The sequence below is a fragment of the Actinia tenebrosa genome, unplaced genomic scaffold (genome assembly GCF_029948245.1).
Source record: "Actinia tenebrosa isolate PJP-AT-01 unplaced genomic scaffold, QUT_ActTen_1.0 PGA_scaffold9__36_contigs__length_13948895, whole genome shotgun sequence".
Classification (NCBI taxonomy): domain Eukaryota; kingdom Metazoa; phylum Cnidaria; class Anthozoa; order Actiniaria; family Actiniidae; genus Actinia; species Actinia tenebrosa.
In genome coordinates, this window is record NW_028292586.1 from 5,041,244 (window position 1) to 5,064,790 (window position 23,547).

The 23,547-nt window shown below is 39.4% G+C and overlaps 1 protein-coding gene, 1 long non-coding RNA gene and 1 other non-coding gene across 3 annotated transcripts; 1 reads left to right on the forward strand and 2 right to left on the reverse strand.

Annotated features, from left to right (window-relative positions):
- Positions 1-251: 251 nt before the first annotated feature.
- LOC116293198 (uncharacterized) lies at positions 252-5,786 on the reverse strand. The gene is made up of 10 exons (XR_016118852.1): positions 5,631-5,786; positions 4,694-4,735; positions 4,141-4,248; positions 3,749-3,766; positions 3,123-3,300; positions 2,797-2,949; positions 2,043-2,175; positions 1,458-1,590; positions 968-1,059; positions 252-319 (listed from the first exon to the last, which is right to left on the reverse strand). It is a non-coding gene; the product is annotated as an uncharacterized LOC116293198 (transcript).
- Positions 5,787-7,715: 1,929 nt separating this feature from the next.
- LOC116292927 (uncharacterized) lies at positions 7,716-8,479 on the reverse strand. The gene is made up of 3 exons (XR_016118811.1): positions 8,423-8,479; positions 8,261-8,323; positions 7,716-8,048 (listed from the first exon to the last, which is right to left on the reverse strand). It is a non-coding gene; the product is annotated as an uncharacterized LOC116292927 (long non-coding RNA).
- An 839-nt stretch (positions 8,480-9,318) lies between these two features.
- Positions 9,319-23,316, forward strand: LOC116293025 (axonemal dynein light chain domain-containing protein 1). Its single transcript, XM_031700412.2, has 25 exons — positions 9,319-9,889; positions 10,413-10,525; positions 10,906-11,083; positions 12,061-12,158; positions 12,349-12,405; positions 12,845-12,881; positions 13,129-13,200; positions 13,491-13,565; positions 13,921-14,015; positions 14,557-14,595; positions 14,690-14,743; positions 14,847-14,913; positions 15,319-15,356; positions 15,651-15,885; positions 16,222-16,317; positions 16,814-16,872; positions 17,260-17,449; positions 18,186-18,355; positions 18,477-18,744; positions 19,282-19,553; positions 20,373-20,583; positions 20,944-21,264; positions 21,526-21,568; positions 22,214-22,289; positions 22,930-23,316. Exons 1-25 carry the CDS (start codon positions 9,566-9,568, stop codon positions 23,204-23,206), a joined length of 3,465 nt encoding a protein of 1,154 aa, XP_031556272.2. The 5' UTR covers positions 9,319-9,565; the 3' UTR covers positions 23,207-23,316.
- The last annotated feature ends 231 nt before the right edge of the window (positions 23,317-23,547 follow it).

The window sequence follows — 23,547 nt, forward strand, 5'->3', positions numbered from 1 at the left end:
CGACACATCGTTATCTGGTAAAACGGTTACATATGCTTGAACGAGCTTTAAATGAAGCCAAATTTTGCAGTAGAAATAAAAGTACGAATATTTTGAAGGAAAATATATTGTTCTTAAGTGCGATTTCATTTCTTTTGTTTTTCTTCCTTTCGTTCATTAGGTTTTTTATTTATTCATTTCGTTCATTCATACGTATCCCACTTTTGGCGAAGAAACAATAGTTTTTTTTTTCATATATTAAGAAACATTGATTCAGTTTTAAATATTGTTTATTTGATCATATCATCTTTATTTGATTTGCGAGCTTGTTGATTGTAATCTGAAAAGAATAAGAGAAAAGTCATTAGCCTTGCCCTCAGGGGCGGATCCAGGAATTTGTTCAGGGATGGGTGCAGGGCACATAGTTAACCCAGGGAGGGATGCGTCACTTAGAATCAAAGGGGAAAAATATTATTTTGTATTGTTTAAATCATTGAAGTAGGGGCACAAAGTCGAACCAGGGAGGGGTGCGCACCCCCTGCACCCCTCCCCTGGATCCGCCACTGGCCCTGCTCTGCTTTAGCAATACCTGTAAATTTTAAATGGTTTTTATATGGCTGTAGAGACTAAGACTTGAAAAAATCATGAACTTTTCACTGAAGTACAAAAGTACATATTAGCTACAAACCGTTTTTTGTTCACCAAAGATTAATTATTTTTTCATTTCCTGTTTTCATCATTTCGCTTTTGCTAGTTTTAATTTCCTTTCTTTGTACTGTAAATATTACGGATGTGAGCCCCCTTGTTAAGCTTTACAGCTTTTGGGGCAAATGTTTAGTCAAATATGTTTAAATAAATAAAAAAATAAAAAATAAAATTAATAAAAATTTTAGGTCATGCCAATAAAGCTATTTCAAACTCCAAAAAACCTCTCCTCTCCTCTCTTCTCCAACAAACTAATCAAAGTTTTATTTAGCCATTTACTTACTGTTTCTTAAGACAATATTAACATGATCCCCTTGCGAAGCTAATTGCATCGAGAGCCACAGGTCCAGAACCAACAGTTGCTTCAATCAAAATCTAAAAACAAAAATAAAAACAAAAATCATGAGATCTACATAGACCCTTTCATCTTGTGCCGGCGTAATGTTTTTCCCATTTCAGAACACGTTTCATTCCCTAGAATATCATTTCTTTATTTAAAGGTACCATGAATATGGATAGAACCCTAAAAAGAATCTTATTCTCAAGAGAATGACACGTGGTCTGAAATGGGGAAACATTTCTTCCAAGCCATATTTGGAAAGGGTCGCGGTTGTATTGCAGTGCATTGTGGGGTTGTTGTAGGGGACGCCATATTGGAAAAATGTCTCCTAAAACGTACAGTCTCACGATGCACTGCAATGCTAACGTGACACAGTTTTTCTTCGACTTTGGAATGGCTGGTTGTGAGATCGTTGATGGTGAACTGGTTTTACCTGGTATAAAGTGCTGACTTTAACAGTCTGTGTGCCACATTGCCAGTTAGTATTAGAGCCACCACTGATTGTCTTGAGGACTCTTGAGGGTTGGCCTTTCTTGTTCTGAATCTCGTAGACTTTCAAAGAGCCACTTCAATAAAACAGGTCATTATAATCAGTCAAGATTTATCTTTCTTCGTTTCTTCGCAAGAACACGGGAAAGAAGAGGAATAGACCCAACCAACTCTACTCACATGTGATGCGTTGTCTAGGAATCGAAGCCAAGATCTTAGAGTTGAGAGACGAGTACAGTGTACTACCGACATATATCTAATGCATTTACCACTCCTGGGTGGACAGCGTAATGCCTAACCGGTTTTGCAACCCAATTGATAAGGCAGCCGATATAGGTCAAATTAGAATTTAGAAGTTGATTTTTGTTGAGGGATCGGAGTAAAAACCGGAGAACCGGGATAAAAACCCTTGAAGCACAGGAGAGAACCAACAAACAACTCTACTCACATACATACTTACATATGTAAGAATCGTCGTTTGTAGACAGCAAAATATTTAAGTGATTTTAATTAAGTATATGGTACATACCCGCTGGACACTGAGTGCTGGAATCGCAAGCACATCGTGGTCGTTGCAGTGTCTTGATGAGGAAGGACGATTTCAAGTGGGAGAAGTAACTGAGCCTTTTGGCGTGAATTTCCTCTTGCGATCAGATAGCCACCTAATGCCAAGAGCGATGAACTGTTATTGGTAAAATTTCATAGGGAAAGCTCCTGGCCCGTAGATAATGCTTTCCTGGCCTGTCCACATATATGTTTCCCGTACCTACAAAACCACTTTTGAATTCAACCCGGCATCCGTCCATCTATCCACCCATTAATCCATCCATCTCAATCCATTCATCCATTCATTCATCCATCCAACCATCCATGCATTTGCCCATCCATCCATGCATTTGCCCATCCAGCCATGCATTTGTCCATCTATCCATGCATTTGTCCATCCATCCATTCATCCATCCATTCATCCATGCATTTGTCCATCCATTCATTCATTCATCCATGCATTTGTCCATCTATCCATTCATCCATCCATTTGTCCATCCATTTATCCATCCATTTGTCCATCCATTCATCCATTCATCCATTCATCCATTCATCCATTCATCCATTCATCCATTCATCCATTCATCCATTCATCCCTTCATCCATTCATCCATTCATCCATCCTTCTCTTTTATTCTTCAAAACAGAGAACACAAGATCTAGACTACAATTTTATCCGTTAAATTGAAATCCTCCAAAATGAAGATAATAAATAGCCTAATATACACGCTACTGACCTGATCCACTATGGCCAGATGAAGGTCCACCAGATGATGCACCAGAAACTTTCTGGAAATCGATTTGGTCATCAAACGGGATATCGGTCCATTCGCAATTTTCAGAGGAAGAGTCAAAGTTGCAGGTGCCGACCTTACTGGATCCGGAAGCGGCTAAAAACAAATGAATGACATTTCTGTTTAGTTAAGCTCTTTCCACCTCTTCTATTCTCTCTACACTGCTCTCCTCTCTTTCTGCATACCGCAGTACGCACGTACATTTCTATGTCTTCAGCACACTATTCCCGTGGACTAAATTAATGGAACAGATTTTTATTCCTTCTAACCTCCAGAGCAGCTTCCAGAGCCACCACCTCCACCACCACCACCACCACCTCCGCCTCCACATAAACCACAGGTCTTAGCACAGTTTGTCCTTCATGTAGCTGTGCCACTGGGAAGATGTACTACAAAATCCATTTTGTTTCCATCCTGGGCAGTTTGAGCTTTTGTCTTGACATACAGCTGTTACATGAAAAATAATTTTATTTGATTAATTGAATTATTGATTGACACTGGGTAGGTGAATAAGCAAGCAAGCAAGCAAGAAGCAAGCAAGAAGCAAGCAAGAAGCAAGCAAGCAAGCAAGCAAGCAAGCAAGCAAGCAAGCAAGCAAAGAAGCAAGCAAGAAGCAAGCAAGCAAGCAAAGAAGCAAGCAAGAAGCAAGCAAAGAAGCAAGCAAAGAAGCAAGCAAGCAAGAAGCAAGCAAGCAAGCAAGCAAGCAAGCAAGCAAGCAAGCAAGCAAGCAAGCAAGCAAGCAAGCAAGCAAGCAAGCAAGCAAGCAAGCAAGCAAGCAAGCAAGCAAGTAAGCAAGCATCAAGCAAGCAAGCAAAGAAGCAAGGAAGGAATGGATGAAAACATGAAAAAAACTTCAAGCAACAACAATATTATTCAATACTCGCTTTACACTTACGTGCTTGTGTTGGTCCACCTTTAAAATAAATAAAAGTATATCTGCTTTAGTTTCGATAAACATGAATAACAAAAAAAGTTGATAGACTGAGGTTAGACTGTTCACTTGCTCTCCCCTGCCCACCATATTAATACCACGTACATAACTGCAAATGAAGTTTTCAAGCATTAGACCAACACCCCGTAAAGGACATATTTACGATAACTAACGATATTAATTTACTCTTAAATTAACCAAAAGAACACCCTTACGCTTTTAATACAAATACCCTCTCATTACAAAATTTTCGTCTTATCTACTCGGTTTGTAATTTAACAGGATTTTGTCAACTTGTAAACGTAATGTTTATTTCAATATTTCAAGAAAAAAAGCTAAGAACCAGTCAAACTTACTGCAGTATCCACATTTTTTGGGGCAGTTGGTCTTCATGTAATCTTTGTAATCTTGGCAATATTTATCGGGCCATGACTGACAGTAATCCAATTTGTCGGTACAAATGCCTGGCAAAAGTGTAAAGTACAAAATTCACGGATACAATCAATGGTATTCATTCTATTTTTTTTTTTTTTTTTTTAAGAAAAGAAAAGAAAAAGTAGCAACAGCAATAGCAAAAAAGTATTAAAAATATCAATAAATGCATGTTATTGTAGATTTAAAAAAACAAACATAAAAAATGTAAGAGGAGGAGGTCGGTGAAAAAAACAAAACAAAACAAATAAACGTATATAAGGAATAGAAAAAATATATAAGGAAAAAAATAGAAAAGGTTTTGTATAGCTTTTTGTATATTGTAAATTTGTAATTGTCACGTCTTTGTGTTAATAAAGTATTTGTTTTTAAAAAAAAATCATTCTCTTTTAAGTCCAATGGATAAAAATCATCATTGATTCATCTGGTTGACCAAGCAATATATAGATGAGTAAACAAATGCTTAACAATTCTTACTTTGTCTTCTTACGCGAACATGTTCCTTGACTTCTTCAACTTCTGATGAATAAGTAGAAATCACAGTTAAAACACCCATTTTTTCAATGGGTTGCATTTGCACAGAACACTATAGGGAGAGTGGGCAAACGTTTGCTTTCGGCATTAAAATTAATTGATTCATGCGGGATTCCTGTGGATTTGGCGGGAAATGGTGCATTGTTCCCCCCTCCACCCTATCAACGAGATCTCGCTACTTCCCTGCCTCAGGATTTTGATTGACTGTAATTAGAGGGACTGGTTTGAACTTAACACCCACTACTACTTGACGTTCTACCTAAAGACCCTTTAGAATTATGTTGGATGCAAGGTTTATTTTTCCATTATTGTCCGATTACCCTCGACAAATATCCACGTCTGAATTGGTCGGTCATTTTTTCAAAGGCTGGTCGGATTATTAAAGTGATCGACTTAGGAGAAAGTCGTTCTCATTTTTTCGTAATTATCCTGGGGATACAGTCGCCATGAAAATTCTATGGCTGTGAATGATATTCAAGACACTGTTAGGTTCGATTCGATTGAATAAGTTAGTTGATTTCAGGTGGGGTTTGGAAATCGTTCAAACTGGGGGGGGGGGGGGGGGGGTAGCTGGAAACTTAGGAGGGGTACAGTAACACGTATGTGAATCGGATTACATATGACTGTACCATCATGATATCATTTCTTTGAAATACGTAAAATACTCTCATATCCGAGTATAACAAAATAAGGTAGCACTTGAACAATGATGGGAGCGAAAAAAATAAACCAAAAAAGGCAATGTAAGAAAGAAACATTTTAAATCAAATTTGAGAAAAAATTAAGTGAATTAAAAGAGAGAATAAAAAGGTACTCAAAGTTCTCAAAAACCAATCCAAATTTATATAAAATTCCATGAATTATCAAAATGTTTAGTTACCTTCAATTTCAGGAATCTCTTCCTCGCCAATAGTAAGATGAATCAAAGCAAAGGCTCCAAGAAAAACGACTATCCACTTCAATTCCATGATTACCCTGCGAACGAGTCAACAAGAAGCATCGTAAAGAGCCAAAAGCGCTTTACCACATCTAATACCCAAACAAAATCCACCAATCACGTGCAAGAGATCAAACACCTGGATGACGTCACGAGTGATGTTTACATACGGGACACTTTGATCGAGAGGTTATCAATAAATAATGGATGTTGTTTGTTTTAGATTGAGTCGGTTTTGAAAGGAAACAATTGGACTATACGTCGAGTATGGCGCCTGTTCACAGCCTATGCTCTTGAATACTTCAACATTCACGGTCTGTGTTTTTTCATCTGTCGTGATAAGAACTCCACGTTTGAACAAGTGTACCTTTGTGTTCTTTTTATTTGACATCCAATCAACTTTAATGGACTTAGAATTTGGAGTTTTAGCAAAACAGTTAATCTTATCCCAGTCATCTTATTAAAAATAATATCGTAATGATAGAATATTAGATTTAATAAATGAGGAAGTAAATTTGCCACATGTCAAGAACTCTTTATCGATACCCTGAAACAACCTCTGGGCTGATCTAAGTCAGGGCATGGCTAACTCACAGATAGAACCCTGAAACAACCTCTGGGCTGATCTAAGTCAGGGCATGGCTAACTCACAGATAGAACCCTGAAACAACCACTGGGCTGATCTAAGTCAGGGCATGGCTAACTCACAGATAGAACCCTGAAACAACCACTGGGCTGATCTAAGTCAGGGCATGGCTAACTCACAGATAGAACCCTGAAACAACCACTGGGCTGATCTAAGTCAGGGCATGGCTAACTCACAGATAGAACCCTGAAACAACCTCTGGGCTGATTTAAGTCAGGGCATGGCTAACTCACAGTTCGAATAGCAAAATTTAGCTTGTTAGGTACGTTTAGCAGATGGAGGAAAACCGGAGAACACGGAAAAAATGCGAGATGTAACGAACCTCCTTTAATACATCTCACTTTCAATGCCGATTACAGGAATCGATCCTGATCCCACGCATGCATTGCACGGAATCCAAGTTTGGGGGACCAAAATCAAGGGCATTATTTTCTTGACATCAAAAAAACATTTTAAATTGAATTATGAGGAAAAAGAGATTGTCGAATTGATGGAGTTTCCAATTTGATGATAATATGCACTTAAAAAAAGTCTTGAAACGATAGGATTCGAACCCACTGACAAAATTGTCAACAACAACAACAACAAAAAAAGAAAAAAAAGAAAAGAAAGAAAATCGATTCCAATTTGCCATACCCCCGAGACATCCGCAGAGCTGAGGCGTCGTATGGACTTCGGACCTGACGGCGATTAAATCCTTCTGCCCTTGGGTGTACGAATTACGCAAGAAAATGTTCTAGCCGAAGCATCAGGGGAGAGACCAGCCGGCCCCCAGACCATATCGGCTAATCCCTTGCATCTCTGCCACGCACGGAATCGGTTAAAAATAAAATGTTAAAAAGTCTAGTCTATTCGGTGCATTGTTTTCACGGCTATTGTTATGCTGATTCGCCTGAAACCGTGGTCCAGTGGGCAAAAAGCTGGGTTCTTTGACACTGAGTCAAGTCCGGTTAGAGGGAAGTCAGCACCAAGGATGGGTGACCTGTGAAAATCTGCCTTTTTTAATTTTTCGGGTTTTATTGAAGTAATGAGTTGGGGTTTTATTACATGGGTTGGGCTGGATTTTTTAAGATGAATTCAAACAAAAAATTATAATTAAAATTTGTGACATTTTCGCGTCCGCCAGTCCACAGGCAGCCCAAAACAAGATTCCTGCGCATGGTATGGGAGTTATGATGAAGATATGTCAATAAAACGTTTCACTCCCCACTTGCTTCAAAACCTGCTGCAGTCGTTGCTTGTACTATACCTTGTTCTGGGATTTGAGGTCCGTTTAAGTGTTTGTTTGTTTTTTTTTTTCAAGAATCCGCTCTTCTCTACCTAAATAATCAAAAATAATAATAAAAAATGGATGGAACTGCCGGCCATTTATACAACCTCTGTAGCCTATGGTATCGACCATTTAGTGTTTTGAAATCCTTGACCGTAAGTCACTGTATGGCGAAGTCGAGGCCGAGTATACCAGCCCAGGTTTAACTACGAGACAAATTTGAAAAACAAAATATCCTTTGTAATCATGCACTTGGTTTCTGTAAGTGCATGGATTGGGCTGGATTTAATAAATAAATAAATAAATATAATTACCGGCAAACGGCTGCTGGACATTTAGAAACTTCATACAACGAAACAACATAGCGCTGAAGGAGAATTTCATAAAATATATTTTCCACAAAGGTGTCTTCCAGGGTCAATCATTATTAGTGCGGACAGTAACGCTGATAATAAAAACAAAAATCTAGCTTTTTAATAGGGTAAGGCTAAATCGTTATGAAAAAGTGTTCTGAAATTCTGCATCTTCAGTTGCCTTTTTGGCCCTCCGCGTCAATGAATAGATGAATTTCATACTGTCATACTGAGTTCATGCAAGCATTAATAAGTTAAATCAAAAGGGATCAAAAACAAGCGCAATGATAAGCCTCAGTCTTACCTTTATAAATAACGATTATGAGTCGACGTTGTTGTATCTTTGACGACTTTCCTATCTTATCAGCTGTTCGTAAATACAAGTAGACACAAGGAGAAATGTTTTTAAGTTGTGCAGAGAGCTGTATCGTGTGGTATATTGTCAAACTAAAGAATAAGTACGTACGTTATCGGAGCATAGTTATGATATTGTATATGGCCCAAAGTCTTAGCAGGAAATGCGTCATAGGTACATGTTGAGATATTCTGTAGGCGTATATATCATCATGTCGGACCTTGCTACTTAGGACTTGACGCACCCCAGTTTTGGACATCCGGGTTCCATCTCCCAATTTCGAATTTTGCATCACTGAGGGCTACTTTTGTATAAGATATCCTTATGTTTCAGTGAAGGTGAGTAGAAATTCAAGCTTCTTATGAACACTTTCGCTTTACTATTATATTATTTGTGAAAATTTCCAGTGATGCTCCCCCAATAATTTAAGTAAACCTATTAAGCAAATAAGCCCGTGTTTAAGGGATACAGCTGTAATTTAGGTGTAGCAATTTCGCGTGGTTTTCGATTGGGCAAGAGCATTATAGAATAATAAGTCACGGTGCTTCCCCTTCATCGTTCGCAGCTTCCTTCGTATATAGCATGTCCGGAACTCAGGTCAGATTTCAGAGTTCCCTCCTGATATATTAGGGGACACGTCAACCCTATTTAATCAGCAAATAAAAAGAAAAATTCATTTCCTCTATATCTTTACAGTTATAATTTTTTATATTTTTCTATCGTAAAAAGGCAAAATTTCACCGCGATCGAAAAGTAGAAAACTCTTACGTATGTGACCATGATGATGGCGTACTGTGATTAGATTATTCAACTGCCGTCAGTAACTTTATTTTAGATCTCGGCGTTTCCAAATTTCGCCTTTTTTAGCCATTTTATACAAAGTTTAAATGAAGAGGCTGATTGCGGTGACTAGTGCCCAATCTCTTATTCGTTTCATTAAAAAAACTATAATGGGTTGCCTGTGTTTAATGTTTCCATAACAACGGTACCGAATAACCAGAACTAACTCAACATGGCGGACGATGTTTACAAATGACATTCATTGTATTGAATCCAAATTTTGGACTATTAAAACGGACTTATCTAAAAAGAATTTTTACTCTGCGTGTACTTAAAGAGTCAATTTTGCAGTAGGAGACAAAATTAAGCTTAATTTGTGTTCAAATTCCGCGACATTGGTATTGAAAAACTTGGAGGTTTACATTTTTGTTGTCTGTGGTTGGACTTCTTGGACAAGTTGATCTTTTAAAAGCTATGTCTACTGTTGCAGCCACAAGTCCTTTGAGAGAGGAAACTCTAGGAAAGACGCCACGAAAGCTAAAACAAACGAAAACACCAAGTTCACCTTGTGTACTTCCAATTCTCGATGGAAAATCTTCAAACGAAAAGGACCATGCAGTTGAAAAATACGACGACTCTCAAGCAGTCGAAGCTCTCGACAGAGATCAGACTTTTATTACTTCTGGAAAGGACTTTATCCCTATGGATATTTTAAACAGCTTGACTCAAGTTCCTACTCCACCGACTAGAGAACAACTTGGACCGGGTTCAAAGTATAAGAAACTAAGGCCTTTAGAGGTAATTGTAACGATGAAGACATTTTTTCTTTTTTTATGTACTTGTAGTGTGTTAACCATTCTTGGCTTCAATTGTGTGTGAGAGTGTTTGGGGAGTTAGGAGGGGTAGGAGAGCTATAACGATACCCACCTCCCTACTCCCCCTAATGACTGCTATGAAGTTGCCAAAGTTTTCTGTTAAAGCACCAAGGAAACTGAGTCAATCTTGTAGGCATTAATGATTGCTTTAATTCATTTTCATAATCTCATCATAATAAGATTGCTAAAAAATATTGCAGTTTTTAGCTTCTTTCGATACACTTCTTGCACAATTTAGAGGGCAAAACAATACTGCTTTCAAATTCTTAGAAGATTAAAAATTATTGTGTTTTGTCCTCTAAATTGAGCCTCTTTGACGTCATTGAAAACAACTGATGGCAAAACAACAACCAAAAAAACATTGAGATGCTCTGGTCTTGTGTTTATGACAATGATGTACAGTAATGTGTCACAGGTAATACAATATATTGCTTGCCATGTTATAGAGTGGTGTTGCTCCATCTCGTAGAAGACCTGCAAATGTTTGGAACTACCCTAAAGGAAGAGAAAAACTAAAGCATTTAACAGAACAGCCGCCATGCCTCTGTGGAGCAGGAAGGTAAGAAGGCACTGAAAATTGTGACTTTGGAAAAGGGATCTACCCAGTACACAGCACTCAGGGACATAGGAGCATAACTTTTATTTGGGGGGGGAGGGGTGCTTTAATGAAAATTAAGTTGTACTGAAAAAAAATAGAAAGCATCATGTTTCTCTTATTTTTGCATATAATCATTTAGTTTTATAATTGTAAGTAGCATTTAATCACAAACTGTTTCTCAGTGGGAGAGAGCGGGGGTGGGGGGGGGGGGGGTAATGTAGCCTCCTAAGCCCTGCCCTGGCTCCTACGTCTCTGGTACATGTACTTCAATACTGGATATTTTCTGGAGGCACACATTTTAAACCATTAATAAGTATAAATTTTTCCTATATATTTTCTAGGGACATATCTTTTCTTTATGATGCAGTAAGCCATACTTGTAAGGACAAAAAAGAGTCCCCACCAGATGCAGCAGCAAAAGTTACTAAACTACCTGCATCAGTTGAAAAACAAATTAGGGAGATTGAGTCAGGGGGGAAAGATGTGCCAGAGGAGGATGAAGATGCCAGTGCTGAAAAAGTATGTATCATATTGACGTACTCTAAGATGATTAGATACATCATTTGTATATATAATTTTTCACTGGTTCAAGCCCTGCAGGCACAATATTAATTGACTGAGTTTATGTGTTGTTCTCTACTTTTCTATATGTACATGGTTTTCTCCAGGTTCTCCAGCTTCCTCCCTTCGTAAAAATCAACATGTTGAGTGCTGAGTGCAGTAGAATATTGAATGTAGTGGTAGTGTGTGTGGGTAAAAAAGTTAGAACTTAGAATGACCAGAGATTTCGGTTAATGTAAAGGGTCATCATACCTAACATTGTGTAGTTCCAGAAATCATCCCCCAGGGGGTGTACTCAGGTGGGTAACAGTGACAGGGAGGTCCGACATATTTTTTTGGGTTGACAATTTTTGTTCCCGGTATTTTTTTGGGTCATGAGACCAGCCACATATTTTTTAGGTCTCGAAATGAAACCCGTATTTTTTTGGGTCATCACATCTCTGAGTTCGATTTTTGTATCAGAAAATTATTTGTTTGATTTTTTTTCAGCAAGGCGCAATCCATTAAGTTGTTTTTCATTTTATATGCATGCATAGAAGAGCCTGTTGAATTCAAAAAATCAGTTTTGAAGTATTTAAGTCTTGTATTTTTTTGAGTCAGAAATTTGGATGCCATTTATTTTTTAGGTGTAAAATTTCAGGTCTGAGTATTTTTTGGGGGTTGCAATATGAAGCTCCATCTGGCCCCCCCCCCCCCCCCTTCATGTTACCCACCCGAGTACACCCCCTGGGAATCATCCATACCCACACCACAGAGGAATTTGGAATTTCCGAAGAGTTGGGGGGTCAGAGAAAGGACAAAAAATTACAGAGTTTGTATGGAAGAAAAATGGAATTTCTGGGGGGTAGGGGGGTGTCTTAAAAAAATTCCTCTGTGAGAGGGGTATGGATAATTTTTGGAACTACACATTCTTACAAAACGTTTTGTTTATATAGCAGCAAGTAGGAAAATCTCAAATCCCAAACACCCTGGTGCCATCAGAATACCATATTGTGAAAAACCCAGGAGTACTGGGGTTGGAATTCTATGATGAGTAAGTTAGTACTAGACATCCTCACACCTATATTCTTAAATTAAATTTATGCAAGTAGATATACGTTAATCTTTTATGGCTTTAGTTAATGCTTTTTCTCCTTAATTTATGCTCAAATGATATGTTTTCTGAGATGTTTCCTGTCTTTATTTTAAAGAAATTAAAGAAATGTGTTTTGCTTTTTTTACAGTAAGTACTCAACCTACGTGAATGACCACGAGAAGCACCTTACTATCTTCCCCTCAATGTAAGAACATCTTGTAACTAGTGAGATGCTTTTATATCTGAATAGATAAATGAATGAAATCCCGAATGAATGAATGGATGAATGAATGAATGACATAGACATATATTTATTTTTGGTACCTGAATGTTTACATTGATCAAAGGTATTTAAAAAAAAGAAATTGTTCAGAACTAAGGTACAAGCTATCTAAAATAACTAAAAAGTTAATCTAGTTAGACAGCTATGGATGCATGGATGGATGGATGAATGAATGGATAGATGAATGAACTAATGAATGGATGAATGAATGGATGAATGAATGGATGAATGAATGGATGAATGGATAGATGAATGAATGGATGAATGGATAGATGAATGAATGGATGAATGAATGGATGAATGAATAAATGAATGAATAAGGTATGATTTCAAAAATTGTCGTTTTGTTGTTTGCTCACAGGAAACCAGCAGGAAGAGGTGAAGTACTAAAACTCAAGGTGGGTTCTGCAACAACCATCATTCCTTACTTATACAAAGCAATGGGAATTAGTATTAGGTGACTCCCTTTTGAGAGGGCTTGCTCTTTCATCCTATCTTACTCCCATTCTTCTTTCAACACCCTGCAATTTGCAATTTTTTAGGGTATGTTTTTTGATTATTTTGATGAACAGCTGTTCTAAATTAAACTGCTATAATTTTTCAATTCATTTTCTAATATTTGTAATGTTTGTTGCTCATTTGTAGCATACTATGGATTCGTTACTGTCTCGTGCAGGAGTTGATGACATGGATAAAGAATTAACAGGACCCACACAGGTAATTCAATTTAATTTTAACATATCTTTGCAGCAGCCAAGACAAAGGACTAAAGACCAAGGAGTACTGCAGTGGAGGATTCAGGAATTTTAGGGTGGGGGGGGGGGGGGGGACTATTACAAAGATTTTACCAGGAATGGGAGGAAAACAGGGAAAAGTTGGGGAAATACTGCCCTTCACGTAGGACCCCTGGATCTGCCCCCGTACCATAGTTATTATGTTGTTTAAAAGTTTATGTAGATTATGAGATGCTGTTCACTTGTCATATTCTAATTATTTTCTGGTTTCAGATTCACAATCTTCTTGAGCTGGTTAAGAAAGAGCAAAACATCTACAACGTTTGCTTCAATGAAATCATAAGACAGGTACAAATACAAAAATGACTCTGCTAAAAAGATTGTTTTTCGCTGTAGCCATAGCTACAAGCCATTTCACTGTTGCATAAAGAGATTTCAGTATGGGTGGGAAACGCATGTTACTGACTTACAGCACGTACACAGTACAACTTGCCGTAACATTGAAATGGCTTCCCATAAGAATGGTTATCGTATGAGTGGAATACATACAGTACTGACTTACAGTGCATACACGGAAGTTACAGCCACGGTAAGAAGTGGTACCACAATATGCGATACCACGAATGTCCTATACTGTTTCCCATCCATAAAAAAGCATTGGATGGCTCACTCAACTTATCATTCTATTTTTTCTTTGCTCCAGGTCACGATAGAATGCGCCGAGAGAGGTGAACTCTTGGCCAACGTTAGAAAAAGATACAGTGATTTACTGGATCGTGTACCAAGACAAGTCAAAAGGTATGGTCTATGATCTAAGATTTTTTTTTTCAAGCTCATTAACTTTAAGATAACTTTTGTATAATTTGGAAGGGATATTTTCTGTAGCACTATTTTATTCAGGACTACTTTTGATATTCAAATTTGTGAATGAGTATCCCAGATACAAAGTAAAGCGCATCATCTTATAACAATGACGATGGTTTTTCTTTCTTTATCTATTTCCTTGCGACGCATGTGCAGTCATCTTGAAGCCGCACAATTTAAGGCACAAGACTAAGAAAGCAAATGCAGCGTAACGCAAACCATTTTCTTTTCTTTAATGAGGAATTGCTTTATTCGTCTACCTCTAAGACCTCAGGATCAAAAAAGTTGCTTGAAGCATTTCAAAGCTAAAATAAAGTCCCGCTTTTGTGACTTCGTGCGCAATGCATACTTCAACTTGATTGATACTGTATGGTTGTTGACCGGATTTATACACAAATAACGTTACTCAATCAAGTGCCTACTCTTTACCGGATGGATCATGACCCTCTATTATTCTTTTATTCTATTTCATTAGCTTGCATCAAGAAGTTATTGCCCAAAGAGCTCTTGACAGGTATGTTACACTTCAACTACATGTACAGACCATTTTGTTACGAATCTTGGTGATATTCAAATATTTGATTTGCGTCATGTCTTTTATTTTGCAGGCGGTTAACTGAAGAACTGGTTCGATTCAAGGCCTCAATAAGTACACTGACAAGGTAACTAAACCTGTTATGACCTGTTTGAAACTCGCCTCCTTACTTTTACGCTGTTATTAAAACTGGTTATAGCCTCTTTAACCTGTTATGATTCTGTTTGCAGCGAATTGGCATCAGTCAAGGCTCATGACAGGGAAGTCACAAAACAAGCTATTGAAGCACAGAAAGAGGTGAGCCCGGTTGAGCTACTAAAAGCACAGTAACACTGGGAAAACTCTTACTTAAAGGGCTGGGTTCACGAGGGAAGTCTAGTACCATTTTCCAGACCTTAATTGTAATATATCCCAATTCCAGTCAAATTTTGGAGAACTCTTATTTTGGCAACTTTATTTTTTATCCTTTCCATACACTTAAATCCCAGCCCAAATGAAAAAAAAAATCCAGTGGAAAAATAGGAGCGTCTTTGTTCTATTTTACTCCTTAAAGCATCTTTAAGGATCTAAATATTTTTAGGGTCTAAATCTGGGTCTAAATATAGGCGTTACAGATGCGCACTTTTAGATAAAACATTTATCAATTTTTCTTCCATTCGTTGTTTCGTTTGTTGTTAATCTGTTGGTATTTGGTTTATGCAGCTTGAAGAAGCTTTACTTGAATCAGAAAAGAATGCCAGGTAATATACTAATTCTGACTGAAAAGAATATATGTGCAAGGGTTGAGATTGAGTCCTGCTACATGAGTCTTTCTTTTTTTTTTTTTTTGAGTCTTTTTTAAAATTCCTTTTAGGGTTATTGCTTGGGCTGTCTCTGCTCCAAAAATGTAGCGTCGTATTTTTGGAGTTGCGTATATCATTATGGGTAAAGGGAGGGGTAGAGAAAGGTTGTAAGGGGCAGGGGATATTAGATTATAGGAAGTAGACAATAGTCTCAATTCTTAATCATACAATCATAGTTGGTTTATATTTTAGTCTTTTGACAGAATATCACGATCTGTATGAATTACAACGTAAAAGGCTTGAGACGCAAGTTGGCAAGTTGACAGAAGAGCGGGACCTGTGGGGAAGCGCAGCCTACACACTAGCTATGAAAGTTACCAAAAGACACTCATTAAACACAGCCAAAACACTGCATCTGTCTGAGAAGGCCTGGGCACGACTAGCAAGGCATTTCACTATCTTCTTGAGTGAAAAGGATAGCATACAGGTTGGTTTCTTGAAATATTTCAATATTTCCATCGTTTTTTTTATCAACGAGATCAATACAATGTTCACAAATAAATTGGATTCTGGATTCAAAGGAGTGGGGAATCAGAAACTCAGAATCCAACACTATTTGCCTATTTTTGTTAGTTTGAGAACGAAGTGCATTCTGCTCTGGTTTTGGTGCAAACAACACTATATAAGGCGAGACGACCAAAAGATACCCGAGCTAGACCAGAGTGCATCACTTTGCTCGATCAAAAACATTCTACTGAAGCAAAAATTATACTGTCAACTATGCTGAACTATTATTATTCCTGCTCCTATATTTTATCTTTAGCTCGAAGCTCTAACGGGGCATGTACAGCTTTGGCGGGAAACCGCAAATCGTTATAACAAGCAACTTGAGGTATCGGAAGAAGAAACTAAAACAAAGGTACGAACCAATCGAAATTTAGATTAGTGAAGATTTGAGTTAGACCACGGCACGGTTCAGATTGACGTCGCCTCATTAATCCAATCGAGGCGCGGCATACGTGAATACTCTATCAAACTAGACTAGACTAAATCTGGAATGGGGTAGATTTTCGTAGAGTCAGGCACGACACGGTCGCGGTACGGATTGACGTTACCTCATTAATCCAATCAAGGCGCGGTATACGTGGATACTTTATCAAACTAGACTAGACTAAATCTGGAATGGGGTAGATTTTCGTAGAGTCAGGCACGACACGGTCACGGTACGGATTGACGTTACCTCATTGAGCCAATCAACGCGAGGTATACGTGGATACTCTACCAAATCCAGATTAGAGTAAATTAGGACTGGAGAGGATGTTCGTAGAGTGAGACCACGACCTTATTGAACCAATCATGGCGTGGTACGGCATGGCACGGTACCCTCTATAACTGATGCTTACAAATTTTATTAGTTGAATAGATTGGTTGATCAATGGACGCGATGGAAAAAAGAATTCGAAAAAGTAGTCAAGTAAGTCTTTTCTATGCGATTCTACCTTTGGTCTTTATATTAAAAAATTGAGCTTATGACTCGTGTGAAATATAGCGGTGAGAGGCGAGCATTTTACCGCTGCGCTAGTGGAACGTGATAAGAGAAGCTCATAAAGTACTTGAATGTAAGTCTTCATATTTCGTCTAAAAGTAATTCGACGAAAAACATATCTGAGTAAGTGAAATGTGAAACTGCTGTTTCTGGAATGACCGCCCCCCCCCCCCCCCCCCCCCCACCCCTCCCCTCACTCAAACTCCTAGATTCGCGGCCCTCTGCGCTATCCCAACCTTCTATTCCTACCTCAGTGGATGCATAAATCTTAATATGAAAAATGAATCGTTCCTTATGTGATTATTTATTGTTTAGCTATGACGACGGAAGTGTGACTCCACCTACCCGCCAATTTGTAACCAGACTGCGTGAAGACCTCAGAGGCTGGGAGGAGATATTCAACGAAGAGGCTGAACGATTCACTGGGGATGTTCTCCTGGCGCGAGAAGAAAAGCTGCATCAAATGAATAAACAAGTTGACAAATGGACTGATGTTGCTATGAAGGTAACCCGTTCAAACTTTTTGATTTTATTGATGCTCTGAAGTAAACTCTGGGCTGATCTAAGTCAGGGCACGGCTAACTCACAGATGGAACTCTGCAAAACGACCTCTGGGCTGATCTAAATCAGGGCATGGCTAACTCACAGATAGAACTCTGAAACAACCTCTGGGCTGATGTAAGTCAGGGCACGGCTAACTCACAGATGGAACTCTGCAAAACGACCTCTGGGCTGATCTAAATCAGGGCATGGCTAACTCACAGATAGAACTCTGAAACAACCTCTGGGCTGATGTAAGTCAGGGCATGGCTAACTCACAGATTGAACCCTGAAGCAACCTCTGGGCTGATGTAAGTCAGGGCATGGCTAACTCACAGATAGAACTCTGAAACAACCTCTGGGCTGATTTAAGTCAGGGCATGGCTAACTCACTGATCAAACCTTGAAACAACCTCTGAGCTGATCAAGTCAGGGCACGGCTAACTCACAGATCAAACCTTGAAACAACCTCTGAGCTGATGTAAGTCAGGGCACGGCTAACTCACAGATTGAAGTGAAATTTAGCGTGCTGGGTTTTCGTGGAGGGAGAAAAAACGGAGAACGCGGAGAAGAAGAGGAAGAAAACTAACAAACTCTACTTAAATGTGATGCGCAATCCAGAAATCGAAGCGAGACACCAGAGGTAAAAGGCGAATGCACTAAAGCTTTGCCACTAATCAATACTGTTCTTGTTTCGATAGGTGTTTGGTCGCCATCAGACGTTAGCAGGTGAGCGATGGCCGCAGCATGAAGAGATGCTAACGTTAAACCAAGAAGTAGATTTACTCCATCAACAATTCCATGTGCGTACCATCGGAGAAAATGGTGTCGCGAAGGGATTAATTGACCTTGTTAATCCCATCGAGACATGGTAAGTTGAAAAAAGTTGACTTTCACTTCCCCTCCCCCGAGACTCTGGAGGTATGCCACTACTTGTACCGAAGCTACTCATCCCATTAATACATTATTAAGACATCGTCCTGGTCTTGTAGGAGCAATAAGTTAGACTCCATGCTTCATGGTGGTGAAGTGATACACGACCCCGAATGGATACGATTGTGTGATCTAATAAGTAACGAATGGCTGGAACACCTCAATGCTACCATAATCCTGATTGGATCCACTCAAAAAGAAGGCGCGCGGCTGGCTGGTGAAGTAGAGAATAAGATAGAAGTCAAAGAGATTGTTCTTAGAATTGCTAAATGGCTGTCTACTACGAATAATGGCATTGATAATGAAGATGGCAAGATTATACAGAAAGTAAGCTATCTAAAAAGTGATGATGATAGAGATGATGATAAAGATGATGCTAATAATAATAATAATGATGATGATGATGTGAGAATGATTATGATGGTTAGGATGATGATGATTCTAATGATGTTGATGTGATTAGGATTATGGCGATGACAGATGGTGATGGTGGTGGTAATGGTGATACTGATGGAGTTGATGTAATGATGATGATGGTGATGATGATGATGATGGTGATTGTAATGGTGATACTGATGGAGTTGATGTAATGATGCTGATGGTGGTAGTGGTTGTAGTGGTAATTATATATGATGATGATGATAATGGTAATGGTGTGCTTCTGCTGCTGATGCTGATAATGATTGTTCTCTGATGATGTGATGATAGTGTTGATGGTGATGATGAAGATGGTGGTGGTGGTGGTGGTGATGGTAATAAGTAAAAGTATTGATGATATTGATAATGATTATGCATGGTGATAGTGATGATGATGTTAAACAATCATGGTCATAGCAAGACTAAAACATTTCTTATTTCCCCCAGGCATCCCTTATTCACAGCGCCATGATACGATGGATGATCACAGTTCTCCTCCGCCTCGCACCAGACATGGAAGACAAAGACCTCGAACAACTAGGTGTGGTTGATGACAAACTCAGCGTGGACTCCTCTATCGGTGGAGGAGAAATTCTACTCCAATCAACCACAGAAGAAATCATGACTCGAGCCAATCAACTGTTCGAAGAGTTAAACACTTTCTCGATGGAGCTTACGAAATGCTGTACTGATTTGGTTGTCGATTCAATGCAGGAAAGGTAAGAAAAGATTTTGTGCAGGGATCAATTAGGTGGTCAGTTTACAGGGTCTGTAGTTTGATCCCTATCGATCGCACACACTTATTTGGTGTTAGAGCAGTTTTCGTATGACTGTGAAAAGCTCACGACATGAACACGGTCGTAACACGGCAAGGGATACGCCAGACCAATCACATTGCACGAGAATTTACTCTCCATCCAATCAAATACCCGGAACACGGAATAAAGTCGGCGCAGACACGGTCACGCCAATGTCACGGCACAGCCAGACCAATCACATCGCGCGAGAAAAAAGTCAGCCAATCAAAATTCTAGAAAACATCACGGTCGCGGTAAGGCACGATTACGGCACCGACGTTTTCAGAGTCATACGAAAACTGCTCTATGTACTGTTGTGCATATCTTGAGCTGCAAGGATTGTACACCAAAAGCCAACTTTCGTTATTCTGGTTGAGTTATCAAGCACAAAAAAAATTCGATCGAGGCTCCGGGGAAACAAAAGAACAATAACGATTACGCTATTGTTTCCCCCGAGCCTTGACTCACTCAACCAGAATATCGAAAGTTGACTATTAGCCTTTCCGAGGTTAAGGAAAAAACTGGGTTGAGTTGGCATTACAATGCATTGTGGGACTGTTTTAGGGGACATATTTCCAAGATGGCGTCTATTTTGTCCCCCAATACAGCCCCACAATGCACAGCAATGCCATCTCGATCGACTAATAAGCCACTAGTGCGCACCTAAGGATATTTGCATGGTTAACTTGGCACAATAAAATGAGTACGTGTCCTTAATCCAGGTTTAAATTGTCTTTACAGACGAGATGAAGGAGACGAACACGCTGACATGGAGTTCAAAGACCTTAAACGACTTACCACTGAGTTCCAAAGCTGGACACACACAGCCAAGCTACTGATTGAGGAAGTGACTGGAGAAGATTATATAGAAGAAGAGAAACCTAAGAAAACTAAAAAGGAGAAGGACGGGGGATCGACCACACCGGACACTGATATTGTCCTGTCTGTTGAGGTAGGTATCTTGAGATAAACGAATGATGCACTATAGTCCTCTTTAGCTTGGGCGTAATGTTTTCCCATGTATTGTGTTTGAGTATGGTATTTGAAGAGTGGGTGAATGAGAATGAGAATGAGAAGGAGAGCGAGAGGAGAGGGAGAGGGAGAGGGAGAAGGAGAGGGAGAGGAGAGGGAGAGGAGAGGAGAGGGAGAGGGAGAGGGAGAGGGAGAGGAGAGGGAGAGGGAGAGGGAGAGGGAGAGGGAGAGGGAGAGGGAGTGGGAGTGGGAGAGGGAGTGGGAGAGGTAAATGGTGAAGAGTTTGGATAACATGCCTTTTTTCCTAATATTGAACAAGATATTTGGTTTTATTTTCCAGCCACCTGAAGACGGCAAAGCCTCAGCCGTACAATCAGACGACGGAAGAGCAACTAAATCAGACAGTGACAAACCTACTGTCCCCACCCCTAAAGGGACGCCAACTCCCGAACCCACTAAGATGCCCACCACACCGGAACCACGTCCAGCCGATACTGATCGGCCTCCCTCGGGGGTCCAAGAGGAAGGAGACAAAACACGGGAGGAGGACGAAGAGAAAGAAAAGAATGAAGACGAGAATGATGAGGGATCTAAGATGCATGTCCTTTGTCATGATGATAATATTCGAACTAAGTCTCTTGATAACCTACCTATTGATCAGGTAAGTTAAGTTATATTCATTAAAGCTCCGGGTTTGATAATCTTGTCGCCTGCGTAGATGCCACCCCTTCCCTCCCCTCCCTCGAAAAAATATTTACCCCGCGTGGCCTCGTATTCAAGCGGTTCAAGATGAGGTTATGCAAGGTTAAAAAAAGTTTTTTTTGTTCTCGTGGGAATAAATATGGCGCCATGCGATGTTTCCAAGAGTCGAAAGTTTTGTATTGAAGCTGCATCTAACATATGTTTTACTGAAATATTGTAGGAGATGGGATCTCTTGATGTCCAAGGAAGCGAAGCGTTACCTGGTAAGCTTTCAATTCTGTTATTATATATACAGTCAATGTCATTAACGTTGTCCACCGAAAAAAGACATTTTCACATTTACACATTTACACATTTTCACATTTACACATTTAGACTAAAAGAAATATCAAGCGTTTCCTCGAATGTTCTGGCTTAAAACAAACGCTGAAATACCATTCTCTATCTTAAATCCTCACTAAATGGTCGGGTCATTCTGGATTTTCAATTCACGAGTTGAATTTTACATTTAAAGTTCAGGCTGACGCACACGAGGCAAAGAATACATAATGAAACGTGATATTTCTTTTAGTCTAAATGTGTAAATGCGTAAATGTGTAAACGTGTAAACGTGTAAACGTGTAAACGTGTAAACGTGTAAACGTGTAAACGTGTAAACGTGTAAACGTGTAAACGTGTAAACGTGTAAACGTGTAAACGTGCAAACGTGTAAACGTGTAAACGTGTAAATGTGTAAATGTGTAAATGTCTTTTTTCGGTGGACAACGTTAATGACATTGAGTGTATAGATATAGATATATACGTTCCATTTCATTGGGATCTTTAATGACAAACTAGCATGGCTACATTGCTTGACGCCTTCATTCTAAACTTAGAAGGATCATATATGACTGTTGTGTCGTTCACAGATCGATCTCCTACACCTGATACTAAGAAAGCCTTAGAAGCTTTGGCAGCAGTTGAAAGACTTCAAACACAGCTCTTGTAAGTTTCATACCTCCTTCCTTAGCTTACTAAAGCTAAAACTAAAGTCTTTTATAAAATAACTCTTATGAATCTCGCGTTCTGATTGGTTGAGAACGCCTGCTTTATGAGAGTACACAGCACGCGTGCGCACTTTCAGTTGCGTCATTCCTATCCAAAATAACGTTTGTTGAAATCTGCATTCTATGAAAAAAAGAAAAAACTTGCTAGAGTGCTGTCTGGAGTTTTAAAGCACTTGGGGATTGGCAGAACACTCGAGAAATGTCGAGAAGCACTCCGCTACGCGTCGTGCTTGTCTTAACACGTCTCTCGGGTTCTGCCAACCCCCGCGTGCTTTATAACAGCACACAGCACGCGCGCACGTTTTCTATATCTTCAAAAGGGAATCGTGAGTGGGCTGCCAATGTACCGCCTCTAACAGCTATGTTCGTAAGTCCCATCTTTGGACTCGCTATCACATGTGAGTGGAGTAGACTTTAGCAAAGTCCTTCGTCTTCGTAATAGTTCACGCGCCCTGAATAAAGCACAGGCAGCCCAACCAGGATCACACTCGCACGAGGTACTCTCGTATAAGAGATTTTACTATTACATAGGGACTATTAAAGGAAGAAAAATAACTAAATTCTGGAATTTTCTACAGAGAAACCGAAGAGCGTGCTCAGGCAGCTGAAGAAAAAGCAATTCAAACAGAAACTGAACTGAAACAAGCTCTTGAACGAATCCGCGCACTGGAAAGATCTGCATCACGAGCGAGTGCCAATAGTACGCTCTCCGCTGGTCACCAGACTCCTTCAGATCGACCAATCAGCAGTAAGGATTCGAAACGTCCCGGTAACCAGACTTCAACGGGGCACTCACGTTCCCCGTCCCAGCAGTCAGTGCGGGGATCAACAAGATCCTCGTCTCGAAAAAAGTGAATTGTCCGTAAATTAAAACGGCGAATCGTCGTTCTGCATCTTCCTTTATTGTTAGCGAAGAAACCGCACCTCTGTAAATGATTTTTAACGTTAAAGTACTTGAGTATAAACTCTGTCTTCTATTTTTATTAGACCTCTTTGCCTTGGGCGTAATGTTTTCTCATTCCAGATTATGTGTCATTCCCTAGAGCATCATTTCTTTGTTTAACGGTTAGAAAAGATATGAATATGGATACAATTCAAACAAAGAATCAGAGAATGACACGTGGTCTGAAATGGGAAAACATTACGTCCAAGCTAAAGAGGTCTATTTCATCAAAAGAGTTAAGCAAAAAAATGAT

Coding starts and splice junctions, on each gene's coding strand:
- LOC116293025 (XM_031700412.2), top strand. CDS start 9,566: ATGTCTACTGTTGCAGCCACAAGTCCTTTGAGAGAGGAAACTCTAGGA. Junction 12,882..13,128: donor GTGAAGTACTAAAACTCAAG/GTGGGTTCTGCA, acceptor GCTCATTTGTAG/CATACTATGGATTCGTTACT. Junction 14,914..15,318: donor CTATTGAAGCACAGAAAGAG/GTGAGCCCGGTT, acceptor TGGTTTATGCAG/CTTGAAGAAGCTTTACTTGA.